Below are 16806 nucleotides of genomic sequence, written 5' to 3' on the forward strand. Positions count from 1 at the left end.
CTGGCAGAGCCCCCACTCCGTGGCCCCCGCGCAGGGATCCAGCTTATCACATCAGGCGGCTGCTTCTGCTTTCTCTGGAAATACGCAGCTACTATTTGGGGAGTCTGTGCAAATGTTGGCTTGTCAGCACTCTTTCAAATCAGGAAACCGCACTTTATGACCAGCTTGTGTGTTGATCTCAGCAGGAATTCTGTAGCCAGATTTGGTTCTCGTTTCAGCCAAATCGTCCTTGGCCATTTGGCTTTGGAATCGCCTATACCTAAACAAAGGGTCTCTTTGACCATCCAGAGTCCAAATTAGAGTGCACATGAAATAAAAGCTGCCTCCTTCCTTCCGCCCCCCAAAAGACGCAAGTAGACCTGGGCCGTCCCAGGGCGGCCAACATCTGGCGCTGCCTGCTTCACGGGCACGTCAGGAACACTGCTCTTCGCGGGTCACAGCCGTCAGGTGCTATTTCTGGCGAGGGTGCCCGGGCTCCTCACGACCTCATCTCTTTCCAGGCGTGCATGAAAATGTCTTGCTGTAGCAATGACCTGAAGAAGGAGGTCGACCTCCTGCAGCGCCTGCAGGTGAGCCCACCTGTCTCAGGGCTCCAGAAGGTGGCGCTGGACATCTTGCGCCTGTCACTGTCCTGGCTGGAGGAAACGGAGCATCTCCTCCACGAGCTGGGGATCCAGTTCTCCAGCTCCGACAAAGGTGATTGCAACTCTTTTCTCACATAGTTGCATGACTGAAATATTGCGCTGAATCTGATCACGATGGGACATCTGTTGAGGGAGGCTTCTTAGGTATGTGGCCAAGTGTTCCCTTCTCCAGACTTCACTTTGCTTCACCACTTGAGAAGCAGTGTTCCTGGGAAAAAGTACACAAGTGAGACGTGATTACTGGAGAAAAATGAGACGCAACAGAGGCAAAAGGAAAAATCGAAATTATGCTAAATCTTCTCTCTCAGAAGTAACCATATATATACATACATATAGTAGAGACTTCTTTAGAGCGGTTTTATGTTCGTGGCAACATTGAGAGGATGATACAGAGATTTCCCAGGTACCCCCTGTCCCCACTCATACACAGCCTCCCCCATTATCAACATCAGCACCAGCGAGGTACAGTTGTTAGAACTGATGACCCTTCATGATCACCCAAAGTCCATGGTTTACGTCAGGTTCACTGTTTTCTTTTAATTTTAATTTTATTGGAGTGTAGTCGATTTACAATGCTGTGTAGGGTTCACTCTTGGTGTTGTTCATCCTATGGGTTTGGGCTTGGACAAATGTGTGATGACATGCATCCACCATTATAATGTCATACAGAATCGTTTCACTGCCCTGGCCTTTCTCGCCTTCTGAGATGGCCCACGCTCTGTCTGTGGAGTGTGTTTCTCTCTAAATAAATCCACTTCTTACCTATCACTTTGGCTCTCACTGAATTCTTTCTGCGATGAGACATCAACAACCTGAGCTTCATTAAGTCCTGAAACCAGCAGGTCCACCAATAATGAGGCCAACCCCAGAGAGGACCCAGAGGCCTTGTAAATCACAATGCTCCACCGGGAAGGTGGTCCAGTTCTGAAGGTGCCCTGGACCCCAAATCTACTGCCATGAGCAGAAGCCAGGGAGCACAGTGGGGGATGTGGTTCAGATCAGACCATCTCTGAGCAGATTGGTGGATTCTGTGCACAGAGCCCTGGTATTAGGTCAACTCGATTTATGAGTTTCACTTCTCAGGTCACTCTATAACTACATAGTAACAGAAAGTACAGAGAATTCATTAAAAGCCACCGTGGAGTCCACAGAGGGGAAGTGGGGTGGGTGAAGTTACAGATCAGGGACATGGGAATAAACCAAAATGATGATAACCCATAAACCAGAATATCTAGAAACTGATATTCTAGAAATTGAGGAAAGTAAAGCTACAAGTTTAACAAAATAAAAAGAAGCAAAGGAGAAGCCAACTTCAAAGCCAGCCTATGCAATTCCTCCACGGCAGCGCACGTCTGTCTGACTGAAGCCTGGCCCTGCTGTTCCTCAGTGCCTTCCTATTAATGTCTTAAGCAATCAGCATCTCCAGTAATCCCTCTGCAGTGTTCAGGAATCCACCTCATCATGGGGAAACTTGTGGTTTGAGGACTTATGTTTTTTGGAAAACTTTTCTTTTCAAAACTGGACATTTTTATTCCAAATAAAAGAAACTTATCCAAAAAAAATAGAATAGTTTCACTGCCCTGAGAATCCTCTGTGCTCCCTCCCCGCGCCCCCCCAGCCCCTGGCAACCACAGATCTTTTTACCGTCACCATAGTTTTTGCCTTTTCCAGGATATCACGTAGCTGGAATCATACAACTTTTCAGATTAGTTTCTTTTATTTAGTAATATGCATTTTTGTTTCCTCCAAGTCTTTTCATGGCTTGATAGCTCTTTTTTTTTTCTTTTTTTTAAGTGCCAAATAATAGTCCATTATCCATTCACCCACTGAAGGACATCCTGGTGGCTTCCAAGTTTTGGCAGTTACGAATAAAGCTGCCTTAAACGTCCACGTGCAGGGTTTTGTGTGGACATGTTTTCAATTCCTTTGAGTAAATACCAAGGGTGCGATTGCTGAATCGTGTGGTTAGAGTACATTTAGGTTTTTTTTTTTAATTCATTAATTTGATTTAGTTTTGGCTGTGTTGGGTCTTCATTGCTGCGCGCGGGCTTTCTCTAGTTGCCGTGAGCAGGTGCTACTCTTCCTTGCGGTGCACAGGCTTCTCGTTGCAGTGGCTTCTCTTGTTGCGTTGCATGGGCTCTAGGTGCACAGGCTTCAGGAGTTGTAGCACATGGGCTCAGTAGTTGTGGCTCGCGGGCTCTAGAGCACAGGCTCAGTAGTTGTGGCGCGCGGGCTTATTTGCTTCGCGGCATGTGGGAACTTCCCAGACCAGGGCTTGAACCTGCGTCCCTTGCATTAGCAGGCGGATTCTTAACCACTACGCCACCAGGGAAGTCCCTAGAGTACGTTTAGTTTTTAAGAAAACCACAAAACTCTTTTCCAAAGTGGCTGTTTTGCGTTCCCACCAACAATGAATGAGAGTTCCTGTTGCTTCACATCCACGTTAGCGTTTGGCATTGTCACTACTATCATATTTTGTGTGTAACTTCCAAGGCGTTTTCCCATGGAAAGAGCTGTGTGATTCTAAGCAAGTTACTTCCCCTCTCTTTGCCTGTTTCTTTACCTGTAAAATGGGGATAATCGGGATTACTCAGCCCTTAGGATTGTTGTGAGGGTTAAAATGCATTGATACATGTAAATCACTTAGAATAGTACCTGGCATAAAATAGGCACTACCTATATACATGTATTGATTTTTTAACTTTACAAAAGAATAATGTCACATTATACCCAATTTCCTTTAGTTTCGTTCCTACCAGTACATCAGGAACACCCTTCCATGTCAATACACACAGATCTACATCATCGCTGTCACTGATGGCAAGGAATCCCATTCTGTAGGATGTACCATAATTTATTTAGCCAGTCCTCTATCATGGGCATTTAAGTTGTTTCCAGTTTTTCACGCTTAAAGATGAGGCTGACATAAATATTATTCACGCATACCTGTTCATCTTATCTTTATCATCCTGGATGTGGAAGGATATGAACCACTTTCATTCAACAAAGATTTATCGCAGGCCTCCTAGATACCAGGCACAGTGCAGGATGGAGATATAATGGGGTCAGAAACAGGTAGAATCCAGGTCATGGGGTATATGGATGTTGGCTGTAAAATTCCTTCCTCTTCGCTGTACATTTGAAATCTTTCATAATAAAATATTGGGGAGCTAACAGGCACTATCCCTGTGCTTGTAGATCTTACGGTCTCAGGGAGGAATAGGGTGGGGCATTAAGTGAAAAATCACTCACATGTAAAACTTTAATCGTGACAGTTGTTTTGAAGGAGAAGTGTAGGGCTCTGACCTGGTCAGGGACGGCAGGGCACCTGCAGGATGCATAGGAGTTATTTGCCAAAGAGGGGAGGGGAGGGCATTCTCATGGTGGGGCCGGGGGCTTGCAGAGCCCTGGGAAGAAGCTCTGCTTTAATCTGAGAGCAGAGAGAAGCCCATGAAAGGTTTTAAGTAAGGAACTGGTGGAACAGGCTTGCATTTGGAGACAGTCATCTTGGCCACGAGTGGAAAATGTACAGGAAGGTGGCCAGCACAGAACCCCGGGAGAGCAGTTAGGAGGCTGTCACAAGACACGATGGTGGCCCTCACTGTGGCAATGGAGGGGATGGAGCAAGAGAGAAGATTCCAGGGGCATTTAAGAGATGAATCAACAGGCCTCAGTGATGGAGTTAGATGTGACTAGAAGGGAAGTGATGGAGAGAAAGGGGGCTACAGATCTCCAGGTTTCTGGCTTGTGTTAAAAGTACAGATGCGGTTCCTTCACTAAAACCCAGAGTAAGGAATGCCGCAGGAGGACCAGGTTTGAGGGGGAAGATGAGTGTGAGGTGCCTGTAGACATCCAAGGTGAGGTACCAAGGACGCAGCTGTCACCCTGGATATCCAACCATATCAGTGATGTGGCCCCGGAACCCAGAAGAACATGTGCCACATAGCGGGTGCTGAGTCAGATGGGATGGATGGACGGGCGGATGGATGGAGGATGATTAAAGCCATACGTGTGAATGGTATCACTAGGAAGAAAGTATTGAATGAGAAGGGAGAGCCCAGGGCCACACCTGGGAAACTCCAACATTCATTGTTGATCCTTCTTGCCAGATCGCTCTCCAGAGGGGCTGTACAAATTTGACATTCTTACAATAATGAATAGAGGGAGTGGTTTTCAACTCAGGTGATTAAACAACCCCAGCCAGGATATCTCTAAAGTAATCCAGAAGGTGGTGTGAATTTCTTTTAAACGTCTTTAAAAAGAAAGGCAAAATCAAGATTAACATTTCTGTAAGTGCCTGCCCCTCACAGATAGCATAGAGAAGAGGGGGGCTGGATTTCTCCCAGCAACCCAGCCCCTCCCCAACCCCAGTATTACTGTTGTTGTAATCATGGCAGAGTCTGAGTGTGCATGAAACACAGTTCTAGCTGTTCTTCAAAATCAGAACTAAAACAAGGAAAGACCATGATCTCTATCCTAGTAATAGCGGGGCCAAGCAATGTGTGCACTGTCCCCTCCCCAGACTTCAGGAGTCACTGAAGCCTCTGTCTCTAAATCTAGTCATACGTTACCATAAAGAAACATGGGTTGCAAAATTAAGCCATCAGGGGCTTCCCTGGTGGCGCAGTGGTTGAGAGTCTGCCTGCCGATGCAGGAGACACGGGTTCGTGCCCTGGTCTGGGAAGATCCCACATGCCGCCGAGCGGCTGCGCCCGTGAGCTATGGTCGCTGAGCCTGCGCGTCCGGAGCCTGTGCTCCACAACGGGAGAGGCCACAACAGTGAGAGGCCCGCGTACCACACACACACACACAAAAACAGGTCTCTGCAGAATCCCTCCTGCACTGATACGCACTATGGATCCACAAGGAGGGGATAAAGAATGCGATGTTCCCAAAATACATTTCTCCTTTCTTGCTGCCCTTACCCCCAGCTAACAACTCCTGGAAAATGTTCTACAGAGCACCTGTTGGGGAAACACGGACTGTGTTCTGTGATTACAACTACTTGGTTCTAAGAAGTCAAGAGGAAGGATAGAGGGCACTAGAGAAGTTAGTGAGGACGGCCCATTCTTTATTCATTCATTAGGAGAGGAAGTTGGTGGTAAAAGGCATTTTATCTTCCAGAGCTAGCAATATTATGGCAAAGCCCCAAAAGACTAAAAGAATGGGATGGGCTAGAGTATCCCCTATATTCTCTGTATTAGGTACTGCTGTACCTAGTTCCTAGAGGCATCTACACAAGGATGGTGGTGGCGAGGATGATGGTGAGGATGGCGAGGGTAATTAAGGTGATGAGGAATGAGGATGGCGATGGTCATGGTGGTGAGAATAATGATTAGATGGTGATGGTGACAACGGTGGCCATCATTCATTATTGAGCACTTATATTCTAGACAATGTTCTAAGTATTTTCCATACATAACCTCGGTTCATCATCACAACAGCTCTATAAGGCAGGTAACAGTATCCTCATTTTAGAAATGAAGAAACTGGCTCAAAACCTTTTTATGTGTTAGTCCACCATGATCAGTGATTCAAGGTACTTCCCATTACTGAGGCCAGCAGGGGATCCCCGGTCACTCATCACCATACACAAACAGTGCTAAGAGCCTTCTGTGTTCACAGTTCCTAAGAGGAGGGTAGGAACCATGGTTTGTTTAACTCCTCCTGGGCACTTGTCACCGTGCTAGTTGTTTTACATGTACCGTGTACTTTCATCTTCCAACAACCAGAGCCAGGTACTATTGTCTTTATTTTGCAAGTAAGGAAACTGAGTATCCATAACATTAAGAAACGTGCTCAAAGTCACACAGCTGGTACATGGTAGGGTCAGGACTCAAACTGAGGTCGTTGTGATCCTAGCACTCGTGTTTTTTCTGTGACCCCACATGCCCTCCGAAGATCCAGAGGGGTACCAGGTACATGCCCAATTCCTAGAGGACAGGTTCTGTCATTAACTTGAACAGAGACAAACCTGAGAGTTTCACTCCCTGGAGTGAAGGGCGTCTGATGCACGCGGCGGGCCTTGCCCCAGCAAAGCCCCATTTGCATTATAGCGAATAATTCTGAGCTCAGGCTTTGGAGACCGGCTGCTAAGGTTGGACTCTCAAGTGTGCGCTTACTCATTGTGTGAGCAAGCGTCGACTTCTGTGTGCCTCTGTTTACTCGGTTGTAAAATGGGGTTAAGATCTCACCAGGTAGTTGTGAGGATTAAACGATGTGGTACCCAAATCAGGGGGTCACACGTAAGCCTTAGTAAACGGTAGCTGCCATGAGCATCAGCCTTGAATACTTGTTGACTTAATGTGAACTAAACGTGGATGGCAGGCAGATGGATATGCGCACAGGCAGGGCAGCTTGATTTGCTCACGCCGAGGTGCCTTTACCTGTGACCCCTGCCGTATCTCTCTTTGACAGCAAGTCAGATTTTCTTAGCTGTGAGCACTCAGTTCTCTTCCCAGGCCTTCTTCCTAGGCTCTTGACAACGGGCTGCATTTCCTAGCTGCCGAGTGGTAAAGCTGGGACTCCATCCAGGTCCCTCTGACCTCAAAGCCCCTGCTCTGAACCACCATACTACCTGCCTTTTAAAATATTGTCCTAAGGGATAAAACGCACGTAATGAGCTAGGTCTGTAAAATCCTGGAATAAATCCTTCAGGGAAATCCAGGTTGAGTAAGTATTGTTGGATCATGTCATGAGTAGCCCAGGAGATTGGGGTCACTACTAAAGATCTGATTGGTTAAGATATCACCTAACACCTGTCAGAATGGCCGTCACCAAAAAGAACACAAATAACAAGTGTTGGCGACGATATGGAGAGAAGGGAACCCTTGTGCACTGTTGGTGGGAATGTAAATTGGTGTGGCCACTATGGAAAACAGTTTGAAGGTTTCTCAAAACACTAAAAGTAGAACTACCATATGATCCAGCAATTCCACTCCTGGGTATTTATTCCCCCAAAATGAAAAACACTAATTCAAAAAGATACATGCACCCCAATGTTCATAGCAGCATTATTTATGATAGCCAAGATATGAAAGCAACCTAAGTGCCCATCAACAGATGAGTGGATAAAGAAGATGCAGTGGGGAATTCCCTGGTGGTCCAGTGGATAGGAGTCGATGCTTTCACTGCTATGGCCCAGGTTCAGTCCCTGGTTGGGGAACTAAGACCCCACAAGCTGCATGGCGTGGCCCCCCCAAAAAGATAGATGTGATACAGATATATCTATGTATATCTCTATGCAGTGGAATACTACTCAGCCATAAAAAAGAATGAAATTTTCAGCAACATGGATGGATTTGGAGGGTATTACGCTTAGTGAAATAAGTCAGACAGAGAAAGACAAATACTGTATGATATCACTTTTATGTGGAATCTAAAAACTAAAACTAGTGAATATAACAAAAACGAAATAGACTCACAGATATAGAGAACAAACTAGTGGTTACCAGTGGGGAGCGGGAAAGGGGGAGGGACAAGTTAGAGGTAGGGAAATAAGAGGAGCAAACTACTGTGCTCACTTCAGCAGCACATACACTAAAATTGGAACCATACAGAGAAGATTAGCATGGCCCCTGTGCAACGATGACACGGAAATTCATGAAGCGTTCCAAATTTTTGTGACCTGAATGGGAAGGAAATTCAAAAAAGAGGGGATATATGAATACATATAGCTGATTCATTTTGCTGTACAGTAGAAACTAACACAACATCGTAAAGCAACTATACTCCAATTTTAAAAAAGAGGCACAAATTACTATGTATAAAATAAATAAGCTACAACGATATATTTTATAGCACAGGGAATATAGCCAATATTTTATAATAACTATAAATGGAATATAACCTTTAAAAATTGTGAATCACTATGTTGTACACCTGAAACATACAATACTGTACATTGACTATATCTCAATTAAAAAATAAAAAAGTTGTGACCAAAAAAAAAAAAATCTGATTGCTGAAGGATTACTGTGTGGTCCCACTGGAAGACAGGAAACAACTAAGGAGGACCTTAAAAGTTAGCTCCCCTCTCCTCCTGCCTGGTTTCTCAGCTTCTTTTGATAAGGGAAAGAAAGGACTTTTTACATTTTTCTTTGCAAGCTCAGTTGACTGTGCCTATTTCTGCAAGACTTTGTTGCAAATAAAAGGCTTCCCTGCATACATAGAAAATCGCTCTTTCTCAGATATCCAAGATATGCAGTATTTTTATGTGAAAAAAAAAGAAAAGCAAGTTGTAATACAATATGCACAGTGTTCTCCCCCCTCCTTTTTTTTTTTTCAAATGCCAATATCTGACCACAGGAGAAATCTAGAGGAAAAGACATATAAGTGTTGAGAGTATTATCCCAGCATGATGAGACTGCGTGAGCCTTGACTTTCACTCAGTCATTCAACAACTATTTATTGCAGGCCTACTGTGTGCCGGCCACTGAGGATACAGTGGGGGGACACTTTCCACTTTATGGGTTTCTGCCCTGTTTGGATTTGTGTAACAGGCATGTGTAACTTTTGTAACCAGAACTATAATCAAGAATTGCTTCTTCTCCCAAAGAAGAAAATCCCTCTTTCCAACAGCCCAAGTCAGCATCACCCATCTCTGCCATCTCGGGGTCCTCCGAGTGCCCCTCTCCTCACGCACCCTTCACATCGGCCAGCCCAGCCCTCCACTCTCCAGCCTCTAGTCTCTCTGAAAAGAGAATGACAGACCTAGGTCTGAATTCTGATCCTACTGCTTACCAGCTCCATAGCTTAACCTTGCTGAGTGTCTGTGTCTCACCTATAAATGCAAACACATTGCCTTGCTGGGCTGTTTGTAATGATCAGAAAATATCACGTGTTAAACTCCTGGCATGGTGCCTGACACACAGCAAGTGGTTAATACTGAATCGCTATTATTATAATATTATTCTTCTCACTCTTCCAAGCTGGAAATTCTCAGCAAGTGGCATTGTCAGAGGTCAGGGGCCCAGGCACGAGCCTGTTCAGCTCCCCTCCTGTCTCTCTCCGCACCCATCTTTTCTCCTTTCCCTCTATCTTCCCTCACTACGTTCTCTTTCCAAATGCAGCTCTTCCCTCGCTGAGTCTCCCCTTCTCTCTCCCTCCCAGACCACCTTGTGCACAAGCTCCTGAATCATGACCTCCTTCTTCAGCGTATACAGCCTCTCACTCCATCTTTCTCCTTTATCATCAAACAAGCGCTTCAAGCTGGTGCATCTTCACTGGGACCACTGCTTCTTCAGCTCCTTTTCTACTGCTCGTACTCCTGTCCATTAAGACCTTGAAGTGCGTTACACCCTGTGTGCTCACCACCAACTTCCTACTTTGCCTCTTTGGCAACTGACGTGGCCCCCCTGCACCGAAGCCCCACCTTACTCCCCCGCCGTGTTCTCTCTGACCTACCCAGCCCTCTCGGTTTGCTTTCTTGAAACTCTCTCACATCTTTGATAATTACAGCTTGGGTGGGTGATGCTCCTGGCAGCCAGTAGGCGGAGGCCAGGGATGCTGCTAAAACGTCCTACAGTGCCCAGGACGGGTCCCACAACGAGGACTGTCCAGCCCAACACGTCGAGAATGCTGCAGTTAAGAAATGCTGCTGGCTCCTTCGTCTCTATTACATCCCGGTTATTTTTCTGAAAAAATAACAAAACACCCTTCATTAAGCCAACTCACTGCTCCATCAGAAGCTGAAATAGCAGTGACTCAGACCCTGGAGTCACACCACTGTGAGCCCAAGCCCTGGCTCAGCCATTTGCCAGCTGTGTGGCGTCCAGCAGCCACATGTCTCAGAGCCCGACTGCCTCATGTGTAAAAGGAGGCGATGGCGGGACAATACAGCGGGGTGATGCGCTGATGGCTTGGCAGAGGGCCGGGCACACAGGTCACACTCATGACATTTCAGTGATGTTTAAATCAAGTTTATACTCTTTAGGCTACTGCTCTAGGCTGGCCACAAATTGAACTCAGCTTTCCATCCCAGCTCTGCCCTCTACTCCTCCCCTCCCCCATCATCTGCTCTACCCCAGTTAAGCTCCACCCTCTTCCAGAACATGCACTGCATTTCCCCACCTCTCACCCTGCCTCCTGCCTTCACTCCCCCGTATTAGTTTCCTATGGCTGTTCTAACAAATTACCACAAACTTAGGGGCTTAACACAACTCATATTTATTCTTTTACAGTTCTGGAGGCCAAAGGTCCAAAATCAGTTTCGCTAAGGTAAAGGCAAGGGGCTGGTTCCTTCTGGAGGCTCTAGGAAAGAATCCGTTTCCTCACCTTTTCCAGTCTCTAGACCGGAAAAGGCGAGGAAGTAAAACTTCCCCGCTTTCCTTGGCTCATGGCAGAGGAGCGTCTTCAGCTCTCTGCTTCTGTCACATCACCGGCTCTGTCTGTCTGCAGTCAGACTCCCTGTGTCTGCTTCTTGTAAGAACCCATGAGACTATATCGGGTCCACCCAGCTGATCCAGGATAAGCGCCCCCATCTCAAGATCCTTAACTTCACCACATCTGCAAAGGTCCTTCTGCCCTGTTAGGTAATGTTCATAGGCTCTAAGGATTAGGACCCAGACATCTTTGGGGGGGGAGGCATCATTCACCCAACCACATCTTCCATTCTGAAACGCCATCCCCTCCAACTCTGCATACCCACCAATGCCCACGCCCAGTGGGTCCTCGGCCAAGCAGTGATCACTCCAGGTGAATGATGGCGCCTCCTCTGGGACCCTCACACTTCTCCACTCCTTCAGCCATCATTTCCACGCCACCTGGAGTCCCTGCCTGCTTCCTCCCAGGCACGTAGACCTTGTCTCTCACGCTGAATGGCTTCATATCATCCCCTGCTCAGCTCACAGCGCTGCACACGGTAGACACTTAGTCGATAGGAGCTCTGCAGATGGTTTTTATTGTCCGCCCACAAAAAGAAACTTGGACTTGAGCCCAACCGAAGCCGATCAACAATTTAAAAAACATAAGGTGGGGCTTCCCTGGTGGCGCAGTGGTTGAGAGTCCGCCTGCCGATGCAGGGGACACAGGTTCGTGCCCCGGTCCGGGAAGATCCCACAAGCCGCGGAGCGGCTGGGCCCGTGAGCCATGGCCGCTGAGCCTGCGCGTCCGGAGCCTGTGCTCCGCAACGGGAGAGGCCACAACAGTGAGAGGCCCGCGTACCGCAAGAAACAAAAAAACAAAACACAGGGTGGATGGCAACTCACGTTTCCTTGATGGGAGGGCAGCGTTGCCCTCACCCACCTGTCGGCAAGCTCTGTGAAGACATTATTCAGAAAGCAAAGGGAGTGAACTGAATTGATACTTACCTTCTTGCTTCTCTCTTTAAGGATTGCCTTTGTATCTGAAATACCTTCTGGAACATTATCAAAAGATTACAAGCTGGACCCAGGAACTTCAGGTAATCTTTGAACTTCAAAAGTTCATTTCAGCTCCTTCTTAGAATTTACCTAGCCCTGAGCATTTTAACTCTGTTTCTCCTCTGTTAGGTAGTCAGCACACATCCTCCAAAAGGTGAAATGATACCTCCATTTGCACACGAAATGCTTCAGACAGGGTGGCTGAGATCTCCTAGGAGGGCAAGGAGGCTTGTTTTCCTCTGTCAAAAACCAGAAACATGTAAATGCCATCAGATCTTTACAATTGTTTATTAAATGCAGTGGAAGAAGTACAGCTAGCCACAGTATAGGCAGCAGAATTACCAGAAGTTACATGATGTCGACATTTTAGAGGCAAAATTATCCTTCGGGATTGTATCTCCCCGCTAGCTATTGCCGTATTAATACTGTATAATAAACAACCATAACACTTTTAGCAGTGTTCCACAGTTATTGTCTACTGATCACACATCTGGGGGCAGCCGCTAGGTGGGTCCGCTGGTCTTAGATGGGCTTGCTCACGTGTCTGAGTGTTGGCTGGACCTTGGTCGATATAGGCTGGCCTCAGCTGGAGCAGCTGTGCTCTGTTCCACGTGTTCCACGTGTCTCTGATCCTCCAGCAGGCTGGCCTGGGCACGTTCTCATGGTGCTAGCAGAGGAAGCAGACATTGGGAAGCGAAAGCAGGCCCAATCATGGAATGCTTTTCAATCCTCTGCTTGTGTTATGTCTGCCAACATCCCATTGGCCAGAGCAAGTCACATGACTGAGTTCAGTGTCAGGGGGCGGGATATGGGGGGGCACTGCAAGTTACAGAGCCAAAGATATGAATAGAGGAAGGGTGAAATATTGGGACCACCATTACGATCAGCCCCAAAGGCCATCTGGTCCAGGGGTCAGCAAACTTCTGTAAAGGGCCAGATGGTAAATATTTTAGGCTTTGCAGGACATACAGCCTCTGCCACACTTATCTGACCAGCTGTTGTAGAGCAAAGGCAGCCATAGACAGAAGTAAATGAACGGGTGTGACGGGCATGCTCTGCTCCAATAAAATTTGATTTATAAAAATGGGCAGTGGTCCATATTTGGCCTTCTGACAGTAGTTTGCCACCCCCTGATCTAGTCCATTCTCCTTATTTTACAGAGATGGACAATGGCATTCAGAGGCTAGGTGACTGTTTCAACGTCACACAGATAGTTGGTGGAAGAATCAAGACAAAAGCTCAGGCTTTCTGGCCCTAGTTCACTGCTTTTTCTCTTACACTCAGCAAATAATAACAAATAAGTCTAACTACCACTTACTGAGCACCTACTATGTGCCAAACACTGTGCTAAAAGCTTTCCATCATTATCTCATTCTTACAACTCTAAGAGGCAGATACTAGTATTAACCTCGTTCTCTATACAAAGAAGTGTCTAGAAAGAACTAGAGCTGAGATTCTATCTAGATCTAGAGTCTGAGCTCTTTACCACGATGCTCTACTACTTCCCTATTAGTTACTAAGCTAAGCATCATTTTTCTGTGTTTTGAAGAAAGTTTCGTGAACCTTTGTCTCGCCCCCAAAGGTAGTGGAAATGACTCCTGCGTTAGTCCTGTCCCCCATCAGCTGCATTTCCCTTCACCTCATTTCAGATCAAGATCAAAAGTTCTCAGGAAACTCAGCAGTATTTGCTGCAAGAAAAGTTACGGCAGCATCTGGCAGAGAAGGAGAAGCTGACCGAGGAAAGGCTACAGCAAGAGGAGAAGCTGAAAGCCAGAATCAAGCGGCTAACGGAAGAGAAATCGGTAAGGTGGCCCCCGTCCTTCTCTTTACTACTGGAAACTGATGAAATGGGCTTTCCTATGAGAAACAGAGGGCGTGTACTTAGATGGAGGAATCTCAGCAACTCCTTGTTGGGAACTAAATTAATTAAAGAGCGTGAATGATGTAGGAGGAATTAACATGAAGCTTGAGTCCTAAAACTCGGAGATCAACTTGAAGAGGCAAGGTTATTGAAATGTCTAGAAATGGTACTTTGTTTATATACTGCAGCTGATTTTATTGATACAAATCCCAGTCGTTACTGCAGGTCCCGGTTTGTGTCTAAGTGTGTGCAAGACCAACCAATAGTATTTCAGTCTTCTGCTTTCTCTTCATGCATATCAGGGGAAACACATGGGGCTTCCCTGGTGGCGCAGCGGTTGAGAGTCCGCCTGCCCATGCAGGGGACACGGGTTCGTGCCCCGGTCCGGGAAGATCCCACAAGCCGCGGAGCGGCTGGGCCCGTGAGCCACGGCCGCTGAGCCTGCGCGTCCGGAGCCTGTGCTCCGCAACGGGAGAGGCCACGGCAATGAGAGGCCCGCGTACCGCAAAAAAAAAAAAAAAAGAAAAGAAAAGAAACACATGGCCAAAACTGCTACTTACTTTTCCAGAAACCAGCCGATTAGAGGGTACTTTACAGCAGCGCCTCTCAACTCAACTCAGAGGTGTCCACGGATCACGCGGGGATGCTGTTAAAATGCAGCTTCTGATCCAGCAGGTCTTGGGGGCGGGGGGAGCCTGGGATTCTGCATTTCTGACCAGCTCCCAGCTGGTACTGATGGCACAGCTCTGCAGACTACATTTTCAGCCACAAAGTCTTAGAAGAAGGTTTTCCCCAAGTTGGCCGATAAGAACCACCTGGACGCTGGTGAAAAATACAGCTTCTTGGGCCCCACCCCAGACCCACTGAATCAGAATCTCAGGAGAAAGCCAGGAGACTGAACGTAATGGGCTGCTTCTCATCCTTGTCCCTGAGTTGGCCCTTTCTGATATTCAGGGACCCACCATGAATTTAACTACCTCGGTCGCCATCATCCTAGATCAGTGGCTCATGACTTTGGCTGCACTTTTGTCACCTAAGAGATTAAAAAATACTAATGCCTTGTACCCCTCCCCCCACCCCACCCCCAGGTTCTGACCTAACTGGGGTGAGGGTGTGGCTCAGGCACTGGGATTGGTAAGCTCTCCCTGGTGGTTCCAATGTGCAGCCACGGTGGAGGGCCACAGCGTGCTGCCCCTCCTCCACCCCCCTCAAGACAGCAGCACCAGATCCGCTGGACCCCAACTCCCCCCCAGCACCTCCTTTCTTCCCCTGAGAAGGACTGGACCTGCCGTTTCCTCCGCCTTCACCGGGAGAAGCTTGGTGACTTCCTGCTTGGACCGTCCTTCTGTCACACACCCTCACTCTCCAGACCCCTCCAAGAGGCAAAGACCTCTGCCTGCTCCCTTTCATCCTCTAGTTCACGCCCCGCTACTTCTTCTCCTGTTTGCCTCTTTCTCTGCCTTTCTGCCTTTTGTGAAATAAAAGATTAAAAAGGAAGAACCACCTGACCAAAATCACCTGTGAGCCACATAAAGGTACCATTCACAACAGCCTTAAATCAAGGCAGCTCCCTCCAGAAGGACAATTAGACATAGAAGAAGCCAGTGCCATTCCACAGAGAGGGAAATAAAACCAGAAAGAACCTAGAAATCTTCAAAATCTCCACCAGGCTCTCCACCTGTTTCCTCCCTCCTCTCTGATTAACTTCTCCCTCGCCAAATGTCTTATTTTAGTTTTAACTTTGGTTTGACTTATTCCCACTGTGGATGTGCAGTATTGCAGCCCCAGCATGTTCAACATCACCCTGGGCACCGGCCTGGGCCTCCCAGACGCCCATTTGTAACATCGATTCCAACAGATACAGGGTTTCAAGGGCTGACATTGACCCCCCTTTAATCACAACAAAGCTCAGCGCGCACACCAGCCCATGCAGAGGGCGACGCAACGCCAGGGACCCACCGAGACAGAGCGCCACTGCTCATGTCCACTGTCGTCCCGTCGAGGGTCATCCTTCCCCAGACACGCACATTGATCAGCTCGACCCCAGGGACTCATCGGAAAGTACTGTTCCAGACTCCAGTGCCAGGTGCCCCGATTTTAAGTGAACCTCCCTCATACCACATGACACCATCATCCCCATATTTCTAAAAATATGCTTGTCCGAATTCATTAATTAAACTCCTCACGAGTCCTAACTTGTCTGAGGACTCTGTTTCAAGGGTAAGAAATTCTAGGTTCCCTTATGGAGCTAACATTCTTTTTTTATTATGATCAGCAGTCCTCTGATTTGTGCACACACTAATGGTTTAAATCAGGGAGCAGCAAACTTTTTCCACGAAGAGCCAGATAGTATCTATTTTCAGTTTTGCGGGTCGTATGGTCTCTGTCGTGAATTCTCAGCTCTGTTGTTGCAGTGCAGAGGCAGTTGTAGGCAACCCACGATGAGCATGGAGGGTTGCCAATAAAACTTTATTTACAAAGAAGCAGGCAGCGGGCCAGATTTGGCCCAGATGCCATAGCTCGCCAACTCCTGTCTCTAGGGTCAAAGGGACCAGGGTTCAAACTCCTGATGACGTGATTTACTAGTAAACTGAACAGATTCCTTAATCTGTCTAAGCCTGTTTCCTCCTTTGCAAAGTTGAAATGACAGAAGAAATGATTAATCTTTACTAGTGAATAGTTATCATGTGACAAGTATTTCATGTTCATCATCTCATCTGCTCCTCACATCAACCCATTACTGTCCCCACTGTACAGACAGGGAAACTGAGGCTTCTAAAGCTTCTCACTTGCCCAAGACTATACATCTAGGAAGGATCAACCGGAGGCTCTAATTTGGACCTGCCGACTCCAGACCCCGTACTCTTAGCCCCTAAGTATACTGCCCACGGTTTTCTGTGGCAGTGAGAAGTGAAAGAGTTTTCTTGTTGTGAAAAGTGAA

General features: G+C 47.2%; 1 protein-coding gene and 1 non-coding gene across 4 annotated transcripts in view; both read left to right on the plus strand.

Annotated features, from left to right (window-relative positions):
* The window catches only part of FHAD1 (forkhead associated phosphopeptide binding domain 1), a 138108-nt gene that overhangs the window by 81288 nt on the left and 40014 nt on the right, over window positions 1–16806 (plus strand). For all 3 annotated transcript variants that reach the window (XM_032653758.1, XM_032653773.1, XM_032653769.1), the window contains 3 exons: window positions 501–696; window positions 11975–12045; window positions 13654–13806. In XM_032653758.1, coding sequence (XP_032509649.1) covers window positions 501–696; window positions 11975–12045; window positions 13654–13806 — 420 coding nt within the window. The remainder of the gene's footprint in view (window positions 1–500; window positions 697–11974; window positions 12046–13653; window positions 13807–16806) is intronic.
* Window positions 8160–8266, plus strand: LOC116745126. Its single transcript, XR_004347279.1, has one exon. It is a non-coding gene; the product is annotated as a U6 spliceosomal RNA (small nuclear RNA).

This window comes from Phocoena sinus, chromosome 1, assembly GCF_008692025.1.
Source record: "Phocoena sinus isolate mPhoSin1 chromosome 1, mPhoSin1.pri, whole genome shotgun sequence".
In the NCBI taxonomy this organism is placed as follows: domain Eukaryota; kingdom Metazoa; phylum Chordata; class Mammalia; order Artiodactyla; family Phocoenidae; genus Phocoena; species Phocoena sinus.